General features: G+C 44.0%; 1 protein-coding gene across 1 annotated transcript in view; it reads left to right on the forward strand.

Annotated features, from left to right (window-relative positions):
- LOC116506261 (alpha-2,8-sialyltransferase 8E-like) overlaps window positions 1-23,730 on the forward strand; it is a 39,637-nt gene extending 15,907 nt beyond the window's left edge. The window contains exons 5-8 of the mRNA XM_032213909.1: window positions 170-314; window positions 13,343-13,455; window positions 21,102-21,194; window positions 23,262-23,730. Coding sequence (XP_032069800.1) covers window positions 170-314; window positions 13,343-13,455; window positions 21,102-21,194; window positions 23,262-23,730 — 820 coding nt within the window. The remainder of the gene's footprint in view (window positions 1-169; window positions 315-13,342; window positions 13,456-21,101; window positions 21,195-23,261) is intronic.
- The last annotated feature ends 215 nt before the right edge of the window (window positions 23,731-23,945 follow it).

Raw genomic sequence — 23,945 nt, forward strand, 5'->3', positions numbered from 1 at the left:
CAACAATCTGCGTCCTCATTTTACTGATCTCGGAAGGATGGAAGGCTGAATCAATCTTGAAGCCGGTCAGGATCGAACTCCTGACAGTAAGTAAAGTTAGCTTGCAATACTGCATTCTAACCACTGCGCCACCACGATTCACATACTTCCTTCCTGCTTCTTCCCATAGGTCTACTCTGTCCAGATGCTGCAATGCACCAGCCTTCCTCTTCACTACACAAAAGAACACACCTCTGGGGACAGACCTGAAATATGAAGTGGACACCAGCGGCATTTTCCATATCAACGTCGAAGTATTCCGAATGTTTCCTAAGGTGTGGTACCTATGTTGACTTAAAAATAATTCTCCGTAAGTACAGGTAGTCCTTGACTTACAACTCTGCTTACTTAGTGATCGTTCAAATTTACAATGGCACTGAAAAAAGTGACTTATGACCATTTTTCAGACTTACGACCATTGTAGGATGCCCATGGTTACATAATTTACATTCAGACCAGAGCAGTGGTGGGTTCCGGATCCTGTTGCAACCGGTACAGTGCAATGGGGCCCAGCGCCCACCACATGAACATGCGCATGCACGGAGCATGCGCATGCGTCCTTATCTCCTGCAATGCTCCACAACACCTCCGCGATGCTCCAGCTGCTCGGTGGAACATCGCTCAGGCACTATACACTCCGTGCGGAAGCACCAAAGAGTTTAAATACAGGTAAGAAGGGCGGTCGCGCGGGTGGGCCCTCCGGAGCACCGTACTGGAACAGTACCTGGTGCTCTCGGCAGGCACCAGTATGCCCGTACTGGACCAGAGGTGGTATTCTGCTGGTTCGCCCTGTTTTGGGCGAACCAGTAGGTGGCGATAGAGTGGAGGCTCCGCCCACCCACTCAGACATCATCACGGACACTCTCCGCACGTGCAGAAGATTCTGCGCATGTGCAGAAGCGCCTCACACATGCTCCCAGTTCCGAACCAGTAGCGAAGGTAAGAGGATTCCATGCCTGATCCAGACGTTTGACAACTGCCTCATATTTATGACGGTTGCAGTGTCCCGGGGTCATGTGATCCCATTTTTGCGACCTTCCGACCAACAAAAGTCAATGAGGGAAGCCAGATTCACTTAAAGACCGGGGTGGCTAATTTTAACAACTGCAGTGATTCACTGAACAAATGTGGCAAGGAAAGTCGTAAAGTGGGGCAAAGCTCACTTAACCAATTTCTCACTTGGCAACATAAATGTGGGGCTCAATTGTGGCCGTAGGTTGAGGACTATCTGCAGATTGGATCCGTGTGGTTGGATGCAAAGACGTCGCCTGGATTTTGTAGCAGATACAAGAAAAAGCGAGAAAAAGATCTGAAATAAACAAGTGAATTTGTGTTGACTTCCTGTTGCTGCGATTTCCTTCATGGCTGCTCTGATTAGTCTGCCACCTGTCACCTCATTCCTGCACATCAAGAGATAGGCAGCATCATTTATATTTAGCACAGCACATCAGAGAGATATCCTATCCATGTGGAAAATGGCCAATCAACATAATTTAAATAAGGACACGGAATCAGTATGTAGGTGAAGGGAGATTTGATCTACTAACTTAATGAGTTGAGTTCTACTCTACATCACATGATAATGGAATTTATTCTGTTTTGGTGTAGTGTGACCCCCAGCCTACTGTGATTTGTTTAGCAAACAGCGGATTGTTCAAACCAGGACTTTATTAATCCACCTGTTGTCTGGTGAAGCATGCCTTTCCTTTTTGCTTTTCACCTCTTTGCTATTGTTCATTTTGAAGTTATTTAGAATTTTACTTTTTCCCAAAGTCTCTGTGAGTTACAACAGGGGTCTCCAAACTGGGCAACTTTAAGACTTATGGACTTCAGCTCCAGGAATTCCCCAGCCAGCCATTCAGTTAGACTTCAACTCCCAGAATTCCACAGCCAACTCCGAATTCCTCAATCATGGCTGGCTGAAGAATTCTGGGAGTTGAAGTCCATAAGTCTTAAAGCTGCCAGGAAACTACAGACCTATCAGCCTGACCTCAATACCAGGAAAGATTCTGGAAAAGATAATCAAGCAACGAATTAGCGAACACCTAGAAGCAAACAAAGTAATAGCCAAAAGCCAACATGGGTTTGTCAAAAACAGATCATGCCAGACTAATCTTATTGCATTCTTTGACAAAGTGACAAAATTAGTGGACCAGAGGAATGCCGTCGATATTGTTTACTTGGACTTCAGTAAGGCATTTGATAAGATAGACCATAACCTACTACTAGATAAAGTAGAAGAATGTGGGTTAGACAGCATCACCACCAGATGGATCATAACTGGCTGACCAACCACACTCAACGTGTAGTCACCAATGGAACTGCATCTATATGGAGGGAAGTATGCAGTGGAGTACCCCAAGGCTCTGTTTTAGGCCCGGTACTGTTCAACATCTTCATCAATGACTTGGATGAGGGGATAGATGGGGAACTCATCAAATTTGCAGATGACACCAAGCTGGCAGGAATAGCCAACACTCCAGAAGACAGGCTTAAGATAAAATGAAATTCAATGGTGAAAAGAGTAAGGTTCTACATTTAGGCAAGAAAAACAAAATGCACAGGTACAGTATAGGTGATACCTTGCTCAATAGCAGTAACTGTGAGAGGGATCTTGGAGTCCTAGTGGACAACCATTTAAATAGGAGCCAGCTGTGTGCAGCAGCTGCCAAAAAAGCCAACACAATTCTAGGCTACATCAACAAAGGGATAGAATCAATATCATGTGAAGTGTTAATACTACTTTATAATGCCTTGTTAAGGCCACTCTTGGAATACTGCATTCAGTTTTGGTCGCCACGATGTAGAAAAGATGTGGAGACTCTGGAAAGAGTGCAGAGAAGAACAACAAAGATGATTAGGGGACTGGAGACTAAAACATATGAAGAACGGTTGCAGGAACTGAATATGTCTAGTTTGATGAAAAGAAGGACTAGGGGAGACATGATAGCAGTGTTCCAATATGTCAGGGATTGCCACAAAGAAGAGGCCGTCAAACTATTCTCCAAGGCACCTGAGGGTAGAACAAGACGTAATGGGTGGAAACTAATCAAGGAAAGAAGCAACCTAGAACTAAGGAGAAATTTTCTGACAGTTAGAACAATTAATCAGTGGAACAGCTTGCCTCCAGAAGTTGTGAATGCCTCAATGCTGGAAGTCTTTAAGAAGATGTTGGATAGCCATTTGTCTGAAGTGGTGTAGGGTTTCCTGCCTAGGCAGGGGGTTGGGCTAGAAGACCTCCAAAGTCCCTTCCAACTCTGCTATTGTATTATTGTATTATTGAGTCCTCAGTCAGCCATTCTGCCAGACTTCAACTGGCTCATATTTATGTCAGCTGTTGTGTCCCGGGGTCATATGATCCCCTTTTCCGACCTTCTGACAAGCGAAGTCAATGCGGAAGCAAGATTTATTTAACAATTGTGTTACTAGCAATTGCAGTGATTCACTTAACAACTGTGGCCAGATAGGTTGTACAATGGAGCAAAGCTCACTCAACCGTTGTCTTACTTAGTAACAGACATTTTGGATGTATGTTGAGGACTATCTGTAGTTTATAAGTAATGAGCTTGCAACAGAGAAACAAATGTACCATATTTTTTGGACTATAAGACGCACCCGAGTATAAGATGGACCATGATTTTGAAGAGGCAATTTTTTAAAAAAGGTTTTGCACTCTGCAGCCCTCCCAAACCTTCTGCATGCCTCCTTTTTGGTACAAAAAAAGTGGGGGGTGGGCACGCAGAGTTTTGGGAGGCTTGTAGAGGGCTTCTGGGGGCTGGGGTCAAAAACGAGCATCTAGCCGATTGTCTAGATTTTATTCATGTGACCATGGGGATGCTGCAAGGGTCATAAGTGTGAAAAATGGCCATAAGTCACTTTTTTCAGGGCCATTGTAATTTTGAATAGTCACTAAGTGAAGACTTGTGAAGACTACCTGTATGCATATATTAGCAATATTGTAAGGTCTTTCTAGGGACGTGGTGGCTCCGTGGTTAAGACACTGAGCTTGTCAATCAGAAAGGTCGGCAATTCGGCAGTTCGAATCCCTAGTGCCACGTAACGGAGTGAGCTCCCGTTACTTGTCCCAGCTTCTGCCAACCTAGCAGTTCCAAAGCATGTAAAAATAGATAAAACAGGAACCACCTTTGGTGGGAAGGTAACAGCGTTCCGTGCATCTTTGGTGTTTAGTCATGACGGCCACATGATCACGGAGATGTCTCCGGACAGCGCTGGCTCGACAGCTTTGAAACAGAGATGAGCACCGCCCCCTAGAGTCAGGAACGACTAGCACATATGTGCGAGGGGAACCTTTACCTTCACTTAAGATCTTTCTGTATGTGCAAGAAGCCAGCCACTGGTCTAACACCCCTGAGTCAACATCTTGGCCCTTCTTAATGTGATATCATCACCCACCAAGGTCACGGGACAGTTTTTTTTCCAGCAGTGTGACATCAAATACAGCAGAGATGAAATCTTAATCCTGTAAGCTTGTTGTCGCTTTCTTCTTGCTGGAGAGGCTCCATTTTGTTATATTTAGCAAATGATTTACAAAATTCCTTTTAATGTCATCGACCTCTCAGGTCTGTGTACAAAATTGGGGAAATGACAGTAAAGGTTATTCAGTTCAGTTCAGTTCAGTTTTGTTGAACGGACAATTCACAGGACCTGAATAGCTAATTAAAAAAAAATTCTAGATAGATTTACCTGAACGCATGTAATCCGAGCTGGTTTCATACTAGCTGTTACATTATGGGTTTTTAAATAAATAAATAAATAAATAAATTCCAACTTCCTTGAGCAGTGGCTGCACTCACACAATGCTCTGAATTACATTAAGAAGTTTCTAAAAATTATTGTTTTTAAACCTTTAAACATTAACTTGTTATCTAGGTTGTTCTTTAACATATTTGAATATTCCTTTTAATTACTGTGTTTCCCCAAAAATAAGACCTGTCCTGAAACTAACACCTTGCCACATTTTTTGCGTGGGAGGAGCCAGGAGGAGCACCGCTCACCAATCTAGCAGGTCCTAGTGGACCCATGTTGTTTTCAAAAAAAGGGGCATGAATAGCCGTTAGGAGGCTTATAGAGTGCTCCTGGGGGCTTGGGGGGGGGGGCAAAACTGAGCAAAAAATGGCCTGTTTTTAGCAATAGCAGTTAGACTTATATACCGCTTCATAGGGCTTCCAGCCCTTTCTAAGTGGTTTACAGAATCAGCATATTGCCCCCAACAACAATCTGGGTCCTCATTTTACCCACCTCGGAAGGATGGAAGGCTGAGTCAACCTTGAGCCGGTGAGATTTGAACCGCTGAACTGCAGATAACAGTCAGCTGAAGTGGCCTGCAGTACTGCACCCTAACCACTGCGCCACTTCGGCTCTATTTTCACTCATTTCTGCCCTCCCCAGCCCCCAGGAACTCTCTGAAAGCCTCCTAAAAGCTATGCACGGCCCTTTTGGTGAAGGGGCGTGATTTCAGGAGGCAAAAAATGCTGTATTCGGTGTATAAGACACACCCAGATTTTCAGCCTCTTTTTTGAGGGAAAAAGGTGCGTCTTATACTCTGAAAAATACGGTAATTGTCGTAGTCTATCACTTTTAAATCTACTTCCAGATCAATATTAATCTTGTCTGATAAAGCTTATTCCTCTTTCATACACAGTCAGAATAGAATCGCAGGCACTATTAAAATTAACTTCTGGATCTATGGTTCACAAATATTTCTCGATACATCCAACGTTGTATTTTGCTTCATTCTGTATCCGTAAATCAAGTGTTGTGATCTTTTAAGGTGGTCTATCATTCCTTCTGGCTCCCTCTAGTGTCTAGGTTTCCCATTCTCTCAATTTTTTTAAAGAATTCAAAACAACAGCATTTTCCCATGAGAAGGATTCTTACGATTAACTTCAAAATCTTATTTCAAGTCCATTGGACTTTTTAATCCATTTTACAGCTTTCCAGAATCAATGTTTTTTAAAAATTATTAAAACCTGTAGTTTTACATTTTCTTTACCAAAAAAATAAAATAGAACTCCAAATTGGTTTCCTATCGTTCAGTGGTGGGTTTCAAAAATTGTTCGAACCTACTCTGTGGGTGTGGCCTCCTTTGTGGGAGTGGCTTGCTGCCCATGTGACCGGATGGGAGTGGCTTGCTGCCCATGTGACCGGATATGAAGATGCCGACGACACTTGTCAGAACCACCTTAAATCACCTCACCCCCAGCACTGGCATGCATAAGAATATGATGTAAACTTGTTTTTTAAAAGGCATCTTTGGTTTGCGTTAAAACAACTTCAACACACGCAATGTTCTGATTGCACCACAAACGCAGTAGTCATCCTTACCTTTCACAGAGGCACTGAGTTTTATAAATAGGAGCATGATAGTGTAGAATAATCATATCCAAGGACCAGTGGTGGGTTTCAAAGAATTTTGGAACCTCTTCTGTAGGCGTGGCCTGCTTTCCGGGTCCACTGGTGGAACCTCTTCTAACCGGTTCGGTAGATTTGATGAACCGGTTCTACCAAATAGGTGCGAACTGGTAGGAACCCACCTCTGCTACCGTTGCTACCTAAAAAAATAATAAGGCATAGAGAATGACTCTAAGATAGACTAGATGAGTCTAAGAAGGCATTCCACAGAAGAAGTGCCATGACTCAAAAGATACTTTCCCCAACTTAGTTGGAGTTGGCATTAGATGTTGGATGATTGATAGGTATCACAGTTCAACATATGTGGCAGGTGTCAGTTATGGAAGGCCGCATTGGGAATTTAAAGGATAAAACTAAAAGGTCCTTGGGGTATTTTGGTTTCAATCTCAAATAGGATTGGGAACTCCCGCGACATCTTAAACCGGAATAACACAACAACATAGTGGGGGGGGGGGGAACGACCTTGGAGATCTTCTATTGTTGGGGGTCGCTGCCTTACAACAATTCAGACAAATGGTTGTCCAATCTCTTCTTAACAACCCCCAGGGAAAGAGCACCAACAACACAGGAGTTAAATGCGATTGCATGTCACACAGCTGAACTTCGGAGTTTTTTTAAAAAAACTTTTAAAGCATTTATTTTGCTACAGGTTCTCCGGAAACGCAGGGGTGGGGGTGCCCATTTTTGCTCCCAGCAAGCTCCCCTGAAGCCTGGGAGGGTCAGGGTGCTGAGAAAGAAAGAAGGAAAGAGAGAGAGAGAGAATAAAGAAAAAGAAAGAAGGGAGGGAGGGAGAGAAAAAGGAGAGGAAGGACGGACTACAAACATGGCATTAGAAGCAGCTTCAGAGGACAATCCAGGGCTGGAAGGTACCTGGAGGTCATCTAGTCCAACCCTGCTCCAGCGGGACATTGTGAGTGTCTGTCTTTTGATCACACAGTTACATGACTACATAGCCACGCCCACCTAGTCACATGACCCCCCCCCACCAAGCAACTCCCAGCCACACCCACAGACCTGCTAGTAAAAAAGATTTAGATTTCACCACTGCCACAACATCCGGAGGTGGTATTCAGCCCAGAGGTGGTATTCAGCCGGTTCGGACCGGTTCAGGTAGCTCCGATGATCAACTGGCCCCACTCCTGCTCTATCCTGTCCTTTACTTCCTGCTTTCTAGCTCATCTCAATCGCTTTGCACAGCTGATTCTCTCCCCCCACCCCCCGCAGTTGAGCTGAGGTGGCGCAGTGGTTAGGGAGCAGTACTGCAGGCCTCTTCAGCTGACTGTTATCTGCAGTTCAGCGGTTCTAATCTCACCGGCTCAAGGTTGACTCAGCCTTCCATCCTTCCGAGGTGGGTGAAATGAGGACCCAGACTGTGGGGGCGATATGCTGACTCTGTTAACCGCTTAGAGAGGGCTGAAAGCCCTATGAAGCGGTATATAAGTCTAACTGCTATTGCTACTTACCATTGCTGACTTGCAAGGTAAGCAGCTGAGCTTCTAAATGCTCCATTTTCAGTGCTGCGCATGAGCTCACCAAACCTGCAGCATCCCACCATGGGGCAAGCCAGATCTTTTCCTAAGATTGTGGGGCAGCTGCAGAAAGCACCTACCAGATTACTAATGGAAGAGAATTGTTGTAGCTCAGAGTTGAAATGAGGGCTCCTTTCTGCTCTCTCAACTTGGTGATTTTCTTGCAGACCTTTCATTACCAAGCTAGATAACATCCTTAGTGCTACCTACCTTAATGCACTGATGGAGTTACCTAGTTTGGTAATGAAACGTCTGCACAAAAATCACCAAGCTCAGAGAGAACCAAGGACCCTACCTACAAGTTTCCCCAGGAAAGATGAACCAGTTTTTTAATTTACCATATTTTTTGGAGTATAAGACTCAACTCCCCCCCCACAAAGATGGGAAATGTTGGTGCATCTTATACACTGAATGCAGTCATTTTTGGCTTCTCAACGCCCTGCCCCCACGCCCCATTTTTGCAAAAAATGGGCCATTTTTTGCAAAAATGGAGGCATTTTTGCCTTCCCCCAGCCTCCAGCAGCAATCTGCAGGCTTCAGCAAGGCTGGGGAAAAGCAAAAACGCCTCCATTTTTGTGAAAAACGGGCTGTTTTTCACAAAAACAGGCACGTTTTTGCCTTCCCCCAGCCCTGCTGAAACCAGCCGAGTGCTGCTGGAGGCCGAGGAAGGCAAAAATGCCTTGGTTTTTGTGAAAAATGCGCCGTTTTTTGCAAAAACAGGCACGTTTTTGCCTTCCCCAGCCCTGCTGAAGCTTGCAAAGTGATCCTGGGGACCAGAGAAGACAAAAACTTTTTCTCTGACTTACCTCTTTGAAATCTTGGTGTGCCTTATACACCAGTGCATCTTATAGTCTGAAACATACAGTATTTTATATGCATTTCTGCCTGACATTCTCTGGGAAGAGACACCTTGTGGTGGTTTCCAATAAAAGTTCAATAAAGAACGACGCCAAAGAAAATACATCAAATATGTCCAATCCCCTATAACGGTCGATAGAAGCCAGTCTACCTTGCTGATATTACATGCAGCTAACTAATCAAATGTGGACTTTTCACTTGAGAGCGTACCTATATGCTCTCATTCAATTTAAAGCTTCAAAGAGCTGGCTCACATCTCTGGCAGATATTCTGTATTAACGAAAGGACTGAATTTTTCCACTTAACTGGTCCTTACGGTAGAGGAACACGCAGAGATCACCTTGGACAAGGTTGCAGAGACTGTCAGCTCAGCCTAGGAAGAGCGAGAAAGGATGAGAAAGGAACGAACTGTGTCCATCTTGATTCTCTTTGATGTAAGAAGAAGGAAGGGAAAATATCATGAGGCTTTCAAAATTTTGTCCTTGATTTATTCATTTAGCAACCGTGTGAACTTAACAATGGCACTGAAAAAAAAGCCCTTACAACTGATCCTCACACTTACAACTTGCAGCGTTTAGAATAGAATAGAATAACAGAATTGGAAGGGACCTTGGAGGTCTTCTAGTCCAACCCCCTGCCTAGGCAGGAAACCCTACACCAGACAAGCAACAAAGATGATTAGGTGATGTTGGCTATCCAACATCTTCTTAAAGACTTCCAGTGTTGGGGCATTCCCAACTTCTGGAGGCAAGTTGTTCCACTGATTAATTCTTCTCACTGTCAGGAAATTTCTCCTTAGTTCTAAGTTGCTTCTCTCCTTGATTAGTTTCCACCCATTGCTTCTTGTCCTGCCCTCAGGTGCTTTGGAGAATAATTTGACTCCCTCTTCTTTGTGGCAACCCCTGAGATATCGGAAGACTGCTATCATGTCTCCCCTGGTCCTTCTTTTCATTAAACTAGACATTTGACGTAATCAAAATCCAGGCACTTTAACAACTGACTCACATTTATGACGGTTGCAGTATCCCGGGGTCACGTGATCACCTTTTGCGGACCTCTGGCAAGCCAGGTCAAGGAGGAAGCCAGAGTCACTTCACAACCATGCTACTAATTTAATAACTGCAGGGGTTCACTTAACAACTGTTGCAACAATGTCATAAAATGGGACCAAAAAAATCACGTGACGTTTGTCCTGCAGAGCAATAGAAATTTTGGACTTCATTGTGGCGGTAAATCAAGGACTACCTGTATGTCCCAAAGGGGCTTTTTCAGGGGGCAACTGGATATACTTGTGTTTTCTTTTGAAGACGTTTCGATTCTCATCCAAGAAGCTTCTTCATCTCTGACTGGATAGTGGGGAATGGAAGGATTTATATTCCTTTCAGATAGCTGGTTGTTTGCATCCTTTCAGAGGGTCGTTGAAGCAGGTCATTGATTTCCAGAGGAAAAATTGCAGACTACAAGAACCATCCGCTGGCCAGTGCCGACTGGCGACTACCCGGAGGAGAGCCTTCTCTGTGGCTGCTCCGACCCTCTGGAACGAACTCCCCGTGGAGATTCGAACCCTCACCACCCTCCAGGCCTTCCGCAAAGCCGTTAAAACCTGGCTGTTCCGACAGGCCTGGGGCTAAAAAGCTGTTGCCCCCGTCTCGAATGGTACGACTGTTGTGTGTTTTAAAATTATGTATTGTTATGTTTCATCTTTTATTTTTTGTCTGTACCCCCCCTTCCCTGATTTGAATTGTGAGCCGCCCTGAGTCCCCTTCGGGGGAAAAGGGCGGCATATAAATATAATCAAATCAAATCAAATCAATCAAATCATATGCACCACTCAGGTGACCCTGAGGACACAGATAAGCCTCCAAGTCCTTCAACGGCTCTCTAAAAAGATGCAAATGACCAGCTGTCTGCAAGGAATATATTATCCTTCCACTCCCCACTATTCTGTCAGAGCTGAAGAAACTTCTTGGATGAGAAGGAAAACGTCTTCAAAAGAAAGTACAAGAAAGTCCAGTTGCCTCCTGAAAAAGTTCCTTTGGGATAACCATGACACCTGGATGATGGAGAATCGCTACAGACTACCTATATGCTGTCTTCTAGGCCTTGGTTTGTTATTTTAGAGTGTGGTGTGGTTCTTTTATATTTCTTGTTTATCTTGCTTCTCCCCCCCCCCCCCCACTCCCCAGTCCTATGGTAGCTGCCCAGAGTTTCATTTTGCAGGTTGGGGCCCCATCAGTGGTGGGTTTCAAAAATTGTTCGAACCTATTCTGTGGGTGTGGCCTCCTTTGTGGGAGTGGCTTGCCGCCCATGTGACCGGATGGGAGTGGCTTGCCGCCCATGTGAGCGGATATGAAGATGCCGACGACACTTGTCAGAACCACCTGAAATTACCTCTCACACAGCACTGGCATGCATAAGAATAGGATGTCAACTTGGTTTTTAAAAGGCATCTTTGGTTTGCGTTAAAACAACTTCGACACACGCAATGTTCTGATTGCACCACAAACGCAGTAGTCATCCTTAACTTTCACAGAGGCACTGAGCTTTACAAATATGAGCATGATAGTGTAGAATAATCATATCCAAGGACCAGTGGTGGGTTTCAAACAATTTTGGAACCTCTTCTGTAGGTGTGGCCTGCTTTCCGGGTCCACTGGTGGAACCTCTTCTAACCGGTTCGGTAGATTTGACGTACCGGTTCTACCGAATAGGTGCGAACTGGTAGGAACCCACCTCTGGGCCCCGTCCAGGTAGAACACATAAATAAATAATTCCAGTTAAATGTTAATAATATTCAATAATAATATGAATCTTTTACACACCTATTTTGTACGCCTCTCTCTCTCCTTCTGATTTTCCTGCGTTCAGGTGCCTTGGAGAATAGTTTGACTCCCTCTTCTTTGTGGCAGCCCCTGAGATATTGGAACACTGCTATCAAGCCTCCCCTGGTCCTTCTTTTCATTAAATTAGACATACCCAGTTCCTGCAGCCGTTCTTCATATGTTTTTAGCCTCCAGTCCCCTAATCTTCTTTGTTGCTTTTCTCTGCACTCTTTCTAGAGTCTCAACATCTTTTGTACATCATGGTAACCAAAACTAGATGCGGCATTCCAAGTGTGGCCTTACCAAGGGATTATAAAAGGGTATTAACGCTTCACGTGATCTCGATTCTATCTCTCGGCAACCTATGATTGCATTGGCTTTTTGGGCCAATATATAGGACCCAGAGCAATTCTTAGCCCTACTGAAGTGCCTTTTTGAGTAGATATATATCTACAAATGTGAATGAATGTCTATGGAGATTCTCAGTCATCCAGGTCATGGTTGTCCCAAAGGTGTTTTTTCACGAGGCAGCTGGACTTTCTGTTATGGGAAGTTAGCAGACACCCCTCTCCTAGAAGAATGAAGTATTCTAGGAAATATTAAAGAGGTAGAATATTAGGTTCCACCACAAAACCGCGCTCGACTAAACCGCGTCGCTGACGTCATCAACAGGGCGACAACAGCGCGGAGACAGAAGCACGCTGTAAACCCTAAACCTAAAATTAACCCCTAAACCTAACCCCCCTAAACCTAATCCTAAACCTAACCCTTAACCCAACCCTAAACCTAACCCTAAACCTAATCTTAACCCTTAATCTAACCCTAAAGTTAACCCTAACCCTTAACCTAACCCTAAACCTAACCCTAAACCTAACCCTAAACCTAACCCTTACCTTAAGTTGAATCGGCTTGCTTTAAAAGCGCTATTTAAAGCGCCCTTCTTTCTCCGCACTGGCTGTTGTCGCCCTGTTGATGACGTCAGCGACATGGTTTAATCGGGCGTGGCTTAGTCGAGCGCGGTTTTGACGGGTCACGGAATATTATGTTCCCTGGATGAGAAATGGAGATGAGACATGTTTTTTTAGGCAGGAAGCGGACTCACTCTTAATAGCCCCCACCCTCCTCAATAGCCCACAGCAGAGGTCTGCACTTAAGAGATAGCTAGGTCTATTCATAGGCAAATGCCCTCACTCAAGATCCAACAAAGATAGGATTAGCCCTCAGCCATCATAGCAATTGCCCAAAGGCCCTTCATCATCACCCTGCAAGATTCAACCAAGCTTGGGGCTCAAGACACTACAAGGTTACCCCTGCAGGACCCCATGGGAGTCTGACAACCAAACAGAATACATTTCCTACACAGGAACAGGAAGCTCCAAGGCGGGGCCCAAGAGAGAGTATAAATCTCTCTCTCACTCCCGCCCAAGTGCTTTTTTTCTTTGCCCAGGACCTCAAACCACGTGGCCCTGTCCGCCATTAAACCATCTTCCCAAACAGCCACCATGTATCCAGTGTCTTTCTCCCCACTTGGAACTGAACCCAGATGTTTCTTCCAACCCTGTTAAGTCCAGTTGCCTCTTGGGGGGGGGGGGGGAAAAGCACCTTTGGGATAAATGTGTACGACTGTTCCAAAAATTGCTCCCTATTTTTCGGTTGCTCCAGGAGATGCCCTATTCTCGTTCCCAGTTTAAGAAATGTGCGGTGGTTGGAAACGGAGGAATTTTGAAGAACAGCGGATGTGGCCAGGAGATCGACGCTGCCGATTTTGTGTTACGGTAATTGCCCAGCATGATCTCCTTGGGATTTTTATATTCAGTGATTGTGTTGCTATTGTTGCTAATGAAGGCATAGGCAACTTTTGAGGGTTTTTTTTCACACCTCATTTACTAAGCTCTTACACCAGGGGTCTCAAACGTGCGGTCCATGGGCTGGATGCATCACGTGTTGGCCACGGCCACACCCGGTTTAGTGAAGAGGGGAAAAGTCACGACCCATCATATGACACTGCCGTGACGACTTGAGTTTGACACCCCTGTCTTACACAGTTAGAAGCAACTGGAAATGAATTCATAACGACTAAGGTAAAGGTTCCCCCGCATATGCGTGCTAGTTGTTCCTGACTCTAAGGGGCGGTGCTCATCTCCGTTTCAAAGCCGAAGATCCAGCATTGTCCGAAGATGTCTCCGTGGTCATGTGTCCGGCATGACTAAACACCAAAGTGTTTAGGAGCTGAGGTGGCGCGGTGGTTAGAGTGTGGCACTGCAGGCTACTTCAGCTGACTGCAGTTCTGCAGTTCGGCTGTTCAAATCTCACCGGCTCAGGGTTGACTCAGCCTTCCATCCTTCCGAGGTGGGTAAAATGAGGACCCAGATTGTTGTTGGGGGCAATATGCTGGCTCTGTAAACCGCTTAGAGATGGCTGAAAGCCCTATGAAGCGGTATATAAGTCTAACTGCTATTGCTAAGTCACACGGAAATGCTGTTACCTTCCCACCAAAGGTGGTTCCTATTTTTCTACTTGCATTTTTACGTGCTTTCGAACTGATAGGTTGGCAGAAGCTGGGGAGCTCACTCCGTTATGCGGTACTAGGGATTCGAACTGCTGAACTGCCAACCTTTCTGATCGACAAGCTCATCATCTTAGCCACTGAGCCATAGCATCTCTGTCATAAGGATTATGGTTCTTTAACTAGGGCATTCAAAATTTTTACAAAAGTGAGAAGTGATAAGACAGTGGTGTGAATTTACATGCTTATGTCTTTGACTATTTAAATAGTGGAAAATAGTGGAAAACTTTATACCTGTAAACTGGTTAATTCTTTAAAGGCAAAAGAACAGAAAAATAATAGCAACAGTAGAAGATCTCAACCACAACCATTTTTAAAAACCCACAAATGTTAATGTTTATTGCTTTTCTGCTTTTCTGCCTTTAGCCTCTTGATAAAAGAATTCGTAATTGGAAACCCCCCCAAATAAATAAATAAATAAAGTGTATACAATAACTTTCAATTATTTTTAGAAAAAAAATCATTAGCTTTATGTCTCGAAAAGAGCCCCGAATTCTTCCAAGATGGTTAATCTAGAGTTTTAAGACTCAATTAAAGAAAAAAAAGGACAGGAAATCATTTCTGATTCTGCTGACTTAAGATAAAATTGATTCTTGGATCCATTTCAGCTCCTTTTGGCTGGTGATGTTTGAAACTGCGGCCTGAAGGCAAAATATTTTTTTCCCCTTCTTTTCTCCAAAACACAGCCAAGTTACACAAGAGGGACATCGGTTGTTTAGTTGGATTGACCTCTTGGTTGACTATTGGCTCAGCATTATGGAGCCATGAATCACAGCAGGGCTGAGAAGCCGGGACAGAATATTAATTTAATCCCCCTTCTCTCCATTTCCCTCTCCTATAAAATCCATTATATTTTGTGTTCATTGAGTTTGTTCTACTGAGATCAATGAATGAGATCAAAATAAAAGTGGGTCAGGGTTCCAAAGAACACCCCCAGCGAAAGAAGATTCCGAGACTTGAAGTTCCTCAAAGTTCCATTTTATTAGAGATGTCATATTGGCACTTCTGGGAAAACCCGAATCTGAGAGTTTCCAGGTTTTCCCCACCCAAAAGAAACTTCAAGTCCCTGCCCAGCACCCACATGTCCATCCCATGGTCCAATCAGGCACCGTTCCAACTGGAGAGGCCTCCCAGTCACACCACTCAAGGTGCAGGGCAACATGTCCTTGACTCTCTGAGAAAAGAATGTTATTTTGACTATATATCTCCCGTACTCCATGTAATCCTCCACCCTCCCATTTTCCCACAGCATGAAATGTGATGGGTCTGAAGGCCCAATGCAAAAGATGCCTGACAAGAGTGGACAAGTGAACAAAAGTTTGAGGAATCCCCACATGATGAAATCATTTGGGAGATTATATTTAAATTGATGGATTTACTGACTTGGTCAATGCTGACCCTCCAGTCATTTTATGCATTGAACCGTACTTATGTGCTCCATAAATAATAGAGTTGGAAGAGACCTTGGAGACCCTATAAAATTTCAGAAAAAATGGTTGTCCCATCGCTTCTTAAAAATCTCCAATATGATGGAGCACCCACAACTTCTGAAGGCAAGTTGTTCCACTGATTAATTGTTCTCACTGTCAGGAAATTTCTCCTTAGTCATTGGTTGGTTTTCTCCTTGATTCGTTCCCATCCGTTGCTTCTCTTTCCTGCATTCAGGTGCTTTGGAAAATAGCTTGACTCCCACTTCTTTGTGGCAGCCCCTGAGATATTGGAAGACTGCTATCAAGCCTCTCCCCTGGTCCTTATTTTCATTAAACTAGACATACCCAGTTCTTGCAGCCATTCTTCATATGTTTTAGCCTCCATTCCCCTAATCATCTTTGTTGCTTTTCTCTGCACTCTTTCTAGAGTCTCAACATCTTTTTTACGTCATGGTGACCAAAACTGAATGCAGTATTCCAAGTGTGGCCTTACCAAGGGATTATAAAAGGGCATTAACACTTTACCTGATCTTGATTCTATCTCTCGGCAACTTATGATTGCATTGGCTTTTTGGGCCAATATATAGGACCCAGAGTAATTCTTAGCCTTTTTGAGTAGATATACTGTATCTCACAGGTTTTAGAAAAATCTCTTGGGGTTGCATGGAAGGATTTCTACAGGATTTTTAAAACTTAAGTACAGCTTCAGCAGTTCAAAAGTGGATTTCTGTTCCAAGGACTAAGAATTTTTTGATTGCAAACGTTTTGTACCAAAGGTGCTTTTTCAGGAAGCAACTGGATTTTCTTGTCTGTTTTTTTCTTCGAAGACGTTTCTCTTCTCATCCAAGAAACCTTTTTCAGTTCTGACAGGACAGTGGAGAATGGAAGGATTTATATTCCTCCCAGACAAGCTGGTCATTTGCATTTTTGAGGGCAATTGAAGGACTTGGAGGTTTATTTGTGTCCTCCTTACTGTGTCCTGTAAGGTGGGTTTGGTTGAGAGAAAGTGATTGGCCCAAGATCACTCAGCTGGTTTTCATGGCTAAGGCAGGACTAGAACTCACGGTCTCCTGGTGATTGGCCGAAAGTCACCCAGCCTGTTTTCATGGCTAAGGCAGAACGTGAACTCAGAGTCTCTTACTTTCTAGCCTGGTTACTTAACTACTACATAAAAACTGGCAAAAATGCATTTCTTCATCAAAGGCGAAAATTATGTTCTGCATGGAGATGAATGACAAAGAACGGATTCCTAATTATATCTTGTACTTTGGTTCCTGCAAATCTTCCCTTGCCTTGATTACAAATTCAGCTTCCAGCTGTTCTTTGAGGCTGAAAAAAAGCAGGCTTGCAGAATGGGTTAGTTAGAAAGACACAATTCAATCCATGCGCTTGAAAAGGATGAGATAAGGAAATTATAATGATAAAAGATGCGGGGGGTGGGGGAGAAGCAATCTCAAAGCCTAGCATGATCATCTTATCCCAAATACGTAAGGTACAATTTCCCAGGCCAATGTCAGTAATCGGAGATATTTATTTTATTTTATTTTATTTTATTTCATTTCACTTCATTTCATTTTATTTATTTCATCAAGCATTGATTAAATAACAGATATAAGTATAAACATGATTGTGAATACATGAAATGAATACGAATACAAGGGAGTATTAGGACAGGGACGGAAGGCACGCTGGTGCGCTTATGCACGCCCCCTTACCGACTTCTTAGGAATGGGGTGAGGTTGACTGTAGACAGTCTAAGGTTAAAGTTTTGGGGGTTTGGGGAAGAAGCCACAGAGTCAGGTAGAGCATTCCAGGCGTTGACCCCTCTGTTGCTGAAGTCGTATTTTCTGCAATTGAGTTTGGAGCTGTTTACCCTAAGTTTGTATCTATTTTTTTTTAAATATATTTTATTCATTTTCACATTCCATTTTACAATCACTTATATACAGAGTATTTGCTATAAGAAAAAAAAAAATAAAAAAAAAATAAAAAAAATAAAATAAAAAGAAAACACAACTCATCATTCACAACCCCACCTGACACTTCCATCCTCCATACACCCCATCTACCCCCTCCAACTTTCCTTTCCTCCCTCTAACGCTCCCCTCCTACTTCCCTTTCCCCTCAAACCTTCCTTCTCCCCTTACTCCCAACACACCCTCCTTGCATTCCCCTTACTCCTTCCTTACTCCTCCCTCCTCTTTCCCTCTACCTCCCTCCTTGGTGTATTCCTTTATTCAAGTGTTGTTTATTATAATCTGATAAAAAGTAAAATAAACCAAGGGAAAAAAAATTTTTAAAGAAAGAAAAGAGTAAAAAAAAAAAAGGAGAAAAAAAAGAACAACCGTATATAAGTGCATTCTTGTTCTTATTGAGACTATGTTAACACCCACCCACCCACCCCCCAAAAATCCCCATCCCTACTCCTCCTGACTTCCCAGGGCCCACACCTGGCACTGCCTTCTATCTAAAGTATCTTATATTCATATGGATTAAAAATAAAAATAATATATTAAAGGAAAAAAAAACCAAAAAAAAAAGAAACTCTTTGTGTTAAGCTCAGCCCCCCCATCTTTATCTATGCTTAAATAGTGTAAATCATTCTATCTATATTTTATTCTCGTCTCTTGCTTCTTTGTTATTTACCCCGATAACAAAGGGGTAAATGTCCTGGGGGGGGGGTCGCCTGTCTGGGGCTGCAAAAAAAGGCAGCTGAGAAGAACTGGCTGGAGATAAAAGCTCCGCTCACGCTGGATCTAATCTCTGTCCACAGCCAAAAAAAAGGAGAAAGGCTGTGAATTACGAATAGACCCTAGCACACAGAGCTACTTCCTGCCCCTTTCTTAGCCAAAAAGGGGTGATATCTATGATCTTAATTAGATATACAGACCAGATCTCTGAGAGGAGCTCGGTTGAGCTCTCCTCGGCAACAGGCTCCGCCCCCCGGTCCCCTAAGTTTGTATCTATTGTGTGCTCATGTATTGTTGTGGTTGAAGCTGAAGTAGTCATTGACAGGTAGGGCATTGTAGCAGATAATTTTAGGTACTACGATTCAAAGGCGGCAAAGTTCTAAGTTGTCTGAAGCCCCAAATCTCAAGTCTGGTGGCATAAGGGATTCTATTGTGAGCAGAGGAATGGAGGACTCTTCTCGTGAAGTATCTCTGAACTCGTTCGATTGTATTAATGTCTGATATGCAGTATAAGGAAATGAGATGCGAATTGTAAACAGTGATTTGGAAAGAAGGATAGAAAACTTTGTTATTAAATATTATGAATGTTTAGCTAGAATAGGACATTAGGATTTAGTGTCATTGGAGGATTTTAGAAATAGTAAATGTCATGTCAGTATGTGGTTATGTATTAAACCTTGGTATATTTTATGATGAAGGACATTTAAACAACTATAGTCAATTGAAAATGGTGGTATGATGATGGTAACATGTATAAATATCTGAGTTAAAATACTTGAGTTAATATGAATTAGGCTTGATGACTGTGGAAGAGACGCATGAAAGTTTTTTGTAACCAACTGATACACTTTCTACAGTATGTAAAAAAGGAAGATTTTATGTGTTGTGTTTGTTTTGAAATTTTAATTTAAAAAAACAATCTAAGGAAAATAGATACTGCATTCAGTAGATTTGGGGTTTAACAGAAATTTATTTAGATATTTTGAGAAGGACCCTTGTTAAAGCAGCTTAGATTCCATGTGGATCTTGCTTAGAAGCTCAAAGCTAAAATTGCTCCCAATTAAGCATTCCTTATATAACTCTGTATCTTATTCAGGATGCCAGCTCTTTGGAAAAAAAAAACCACTATTTCCTTTTGCTCTTTCTACTTCTTTATCAGGAAAAAAGAAAAAGAAAAAAGTTAAAGAAAGAAAGGTGGCGCTGCCCTTCAGGATCAAATGGATGTATTAGGGTAGGACAGGGGTGTCAAATACAAGATATGGTCGGATCTGGCCCGCGCGGCCATCTTGGAAATTGTAAGGGCCCGGCCTGCATCACTTCGGCCTGGCCCACGCTATCCTGGCGTGTGCAAGTACGCACAGAAGGCAGCCAGGATGGCGGGGGTGGGGCCTGCGCGTGCATGCGCCCGCCAACTCCTGCCCGTGCCTGCCAACTCCTCCCCTCTCCCCCGCTCCACCAGCCCATGGGAGACAGATGATCCGGCCTGTGGGAAAATCGAGTTTGACACCCCTGGTGTAGGACGAGTAGCAGAACCTGCGGGAGGAGTCAAAAGAGGGACCAGCCTATAATCTCAACATAGTCACAAGTCCAATTCCCTTTGAATTCCATAGACACTTATGGAAGATTAAAATCTTAAACACCTGGCTATTCTAGGCCTGAAAATAGAGGGTGGGGAGTTTGTTGAACTCCCATTGGTTGTTTTTTTTAAATGTATTTCTTATGTCTTTTTTCTTGGATATTTATTTTTTTTCTTTTTATTTTATTGTTCAGTACAGTTTAAAATATCTTCCCAGGCTCAAGGTTGACTCAGCCTTCTGAGGCAGGTAAAATGAGGGCCCAGATTGTTAGGGGCAATAGGCTGGCTCTGCAGAGAGGCCTGTAAAACATTGTGAAGCGGTTTATACCCTGTTTCCCTGAAAATAAGACCTCCCCGGATAATAAGCCCAATTGGGCTTTTGAGCGCATGTGCTAAAATAAACCCTCCCCCAAAAATAAGCCCTCTACGAAAATATTGCAACACAGCAGCAGCCATGAGGTGACCACAGTTGCCACCTCCTGTACCTCAAAAATAATAAGACCTCTCCAAAAATAAGGCCAATCACTTATTTCGGGGGGGGGGGAGTCAAAAGAAAATAAGACCCTGTCTTATTTTTGGGGAAACGTGGGTAACTCTAAGTGCTATTGCTATAAGCTGCCCAGAATTGTCTGTAGTTGAGCCAGTTCTAAATTGAAATCAATCAATAAAGCCCTTCATCTAAACCAGGGGTCAGCAACCTGCGGCTCTGGAGCCGCATGTGGCTCTTTCATCCCTTTGCTGCGGCTCCCTGTTGCCAGTCGGCACCACAATTTTGAGAGAAACTTCCGGTTAGTGGATGAGACTCTGTGGCAAGGCGTGGTTTTTTTGGGTGAGCTCCACAATTGATAGGCTTTCGGTTAGAACACATAGAGGAAAAAGGATGCAGTACTAGGAGGATACTCTATGGTGGGGAAACCGGATTTACGGTTGGCTCCAGAATTGAACGGGGAGGGGGGGGGCTTCCGGTTAGGACCTTTGTGGCTCTTTGAGTGTTTCAGGTTGCCGACCCCTGGTCTAAACCCAAAGGCCTCGGCGTCCCCATCTGGTAGACTGACTTGGTTGGCTGTTTGTGGCGCTGTGTAAACTGGTGTTTGTTTTGGATGAGGAGGGAGAGGGTTACCATTAAAACAATAACCCTAAGATCATTTCCATCCTACAGATGCAATTTGCCACCCATATCGAGGAAATACGTTGCAGATGTTGGTGTCAAGACTAACGTCGTGACGGTCAACCCCAGCATAATTACGGAAAGGTCAGTCGTTTCCCAGCCTCCTTTCCCCTCCTCAGCCTCTGTGGAAGCCGCAGGCCTGAGAAAGAGGGAGCCACGTCGTCCTACTTGCCCTGGCAATTCATGGCTTTCGACGCTGTAATTTCATAGCAACTGGAAGTGAGAGTCATTTGAGCTTCCTTGTCATCAGGGGAAATGCGTGTGGTTGAAAGGATGCATGTGGACTTCAGCCCACGCATGTTCTCTTCTTCTGTGTTCTTGCTTTCCCTTGCTTTTCTTTCCTCCCTCCCTCATTCCCTCCCTCCCTACTTTAACTTCCTTTCCTTAGCTTCCTTTCCTTGGCTGTCCTTCCTTACCTCCCTCCCTCTTTTATCTTCCTTCCTATTTTCCTTCCTCCCTCTTTTATCTTCCTTCCTTCCCTCCCTTCTTTTCCCCTCTTTCTTTTACCTTCCTATTTTCCTTCCATCCTTTCTTCCCTCTCTCCCTCCCTCTTTCTTTTATCTTCCTTCCTTCCCTCCCCCTCCCTCTCTCTTTTATCTTCCTTCCTATTTTCCTTCCTCCCTCTTTTATCTTCCTTCCTATTTTCCTTCCTCCCTCTTTTATCTTCCTTCCTATTTTCCTTCCTCCCTCTTTTATCTTCCTTCCTTCCCTCCTTTCTTTTTCCCTCTTTCTTTTACCTTCTATTTTCCTTCCATCCTTTTCTTCCCTCTCTCCCTCCCTCCCTCTTTCTTTTATTTTCCTTCCTTCCCTCCCCCTCCCTCTCTCTTTTATCTTCCTTCCTATTTTCCTCCCTCCCTCCCTCCCTCCCTCCCTCTTTCTTTTATCTTCCTTCCTTCCCTCCCTCCCTCTTTTATTTTCCTTCCTCCTCCCTCCTCCCTCCTCCCTCTTTCTTTTATCCTCCTTCCTTTTCTTCGCTCCCTCCATCTTTCTTTATCTTCCTCCCTCCCTCTCTCCCTTCCTCTTCCTTCCTTTTTACCCTCCTTTCCTCCCTCTTTTATCTTCCTTCCTTCCCTCCCTCTTTTTCCCCTCTTTCTTTTACCTTCCTATTTTCCTTCCATCCTTTTCTTCCCTCTCTCCCTCCCTCCCTCTTTCTTTTATTTTCCTTCCTTCCCTCCCCCTCCCTCTCTCTTTTATCTTCCTTCCTATTTTCCTCCCTCCCTCCCTCTTTTATCTTCCTTCCTTCCCTCCCTCCCTCTTTTATTTTCCTTCCTCCTCCCTCCTCCCTCCTCCCTCCTCCCTCCTCCCTCTTTCTTTTATCCTCCTTCCTTTTCTTCGCTCCCTCCATCTTTCTTTATCTTCCCCCCTCCCTCTCTCCCTTCCTCTTCCTTCCTTTTTACCCTCCTTTCCTCCCTCTTTTATCTTCCTTCCTTCCCACCTCTTTTTCCCCTCTTTCTTTTACCTTCCTATTTTCCTTCCATCCTTTTCTTCCCTCTCCCCTCCCTCTCTCTTTTATCTTCCTTCCTATTTTCCACCCTCCCTCTTTTATTTTCCTTCCTTCTTCCTCCTCCCTCCTCCCTCTTTCTTTTATCCTCCTTCCTTTTCTTCGCTCCCTCCATCTTTCTTTATCTTCCTCCCTCCCTCTCTCCCTCCCTCTTCCTTCCTTTTCACCCTCCTTTCCTCCCTCTTTTATCTTCCTTCCTTCTTTTCTTCCTCCTTCCCTCTTTCTTTTATCTTCCTTCCTTCCTTCCTTCCGCCTTAAGATGACTCCATCTGTTCTGAACAGTAAAGGAGATTTATTTAGCATTTATCCCTGATTTTATAGTGTCTGGAACTGAAACATGACTCAGAAGCCAAGTCTTTGGTCTCCAGAGGGCTCAGAGGTTCCAGAGTTGGATCTTAAGAAAAAAACAAAAAAAGGACCTTGCCCTTTGACAAAAAGCACAATTTCTGATTTTCCTTCCTTTTCCACACCTTTGACATTTAAATGAGGAGTTCCTGTCTCACAGACCCCAAGAAGCCCACCATAAAACTCTTTTAATTGCAACATGCTTTTTTATCAGGGGAGAATTTTAAAGGCCAAATATTAGATTGCTCCGTTTTTTTACTCTTTGTTTACTCTTCTCCTCCTCCCCTTCTGAATAATCATACCAGGTTCCAGAGGCTGGAGAAATGGCGGAGGCCTTTTTACCAGGTCCTGAAATCCTACGAAAACTCCTCCGTGTTGCTTCCCGCCTTCTACAACACCCACAACACCGACGTCTCCCTCAGGGTCAGGTACGTCCTGGATGACTTTCAATCCAAGAAGGCCGTCTACTTTTTCCACCCCAAATATCTCATCAATGTCTCCCGCTACTGGCTGACTCAAGGGGTGCGGGCCAAGCGTATCACCACAGGGCTGATTCTCGTGACGGCCGCCTTGGAGCTCTGTGAAGAGGTGCACCTCTTTGGATTTTGGGGTTTCCCCATGAACCCCTCAGGGATATTTATAACTCACCATTACTACGACAACGTCAAACCTCGACCCGGATTCCATGCCATGCCTTCAGAGATGTTCAACTTTCTCCGTCTGCACAGCAGGGGGATTTTAAGGGTCCACACGGATGCCTGCGGCTACTCCTGATCCAATGCAACGGATGGATTGTTTTCTTTTTTTTCTTTTTTTTAAAAAAAGCGAAATATAGGGGTTTTTGGGGGGGTCCTTTGCCACATCCTGAAGCAGAAAAGTAATTGGCGAGCAAGGATAAACATGTCCGCTGGGCCAGGCATCCCGTGCAAACGAATTTTAACGCTTCGAGAAAAAATTATGCAATATTTTTCGTCAGGTTTTGCTTTTCT

Source organism: Thamnophis elegans, chromosome 3 (genome assembly GCF_009769535.1).
Source record: "Thamnophis elegans isolate rThaEle1 chromosome 3, rThaEle1.pri, whole genome shotgun sequence".
Lineage (NCBI taxonomy): Eukaryota > Metazoa > Chordata > Lepidosauria > Squamata > Colubridae > Thamnophis > Thamnophis elegans.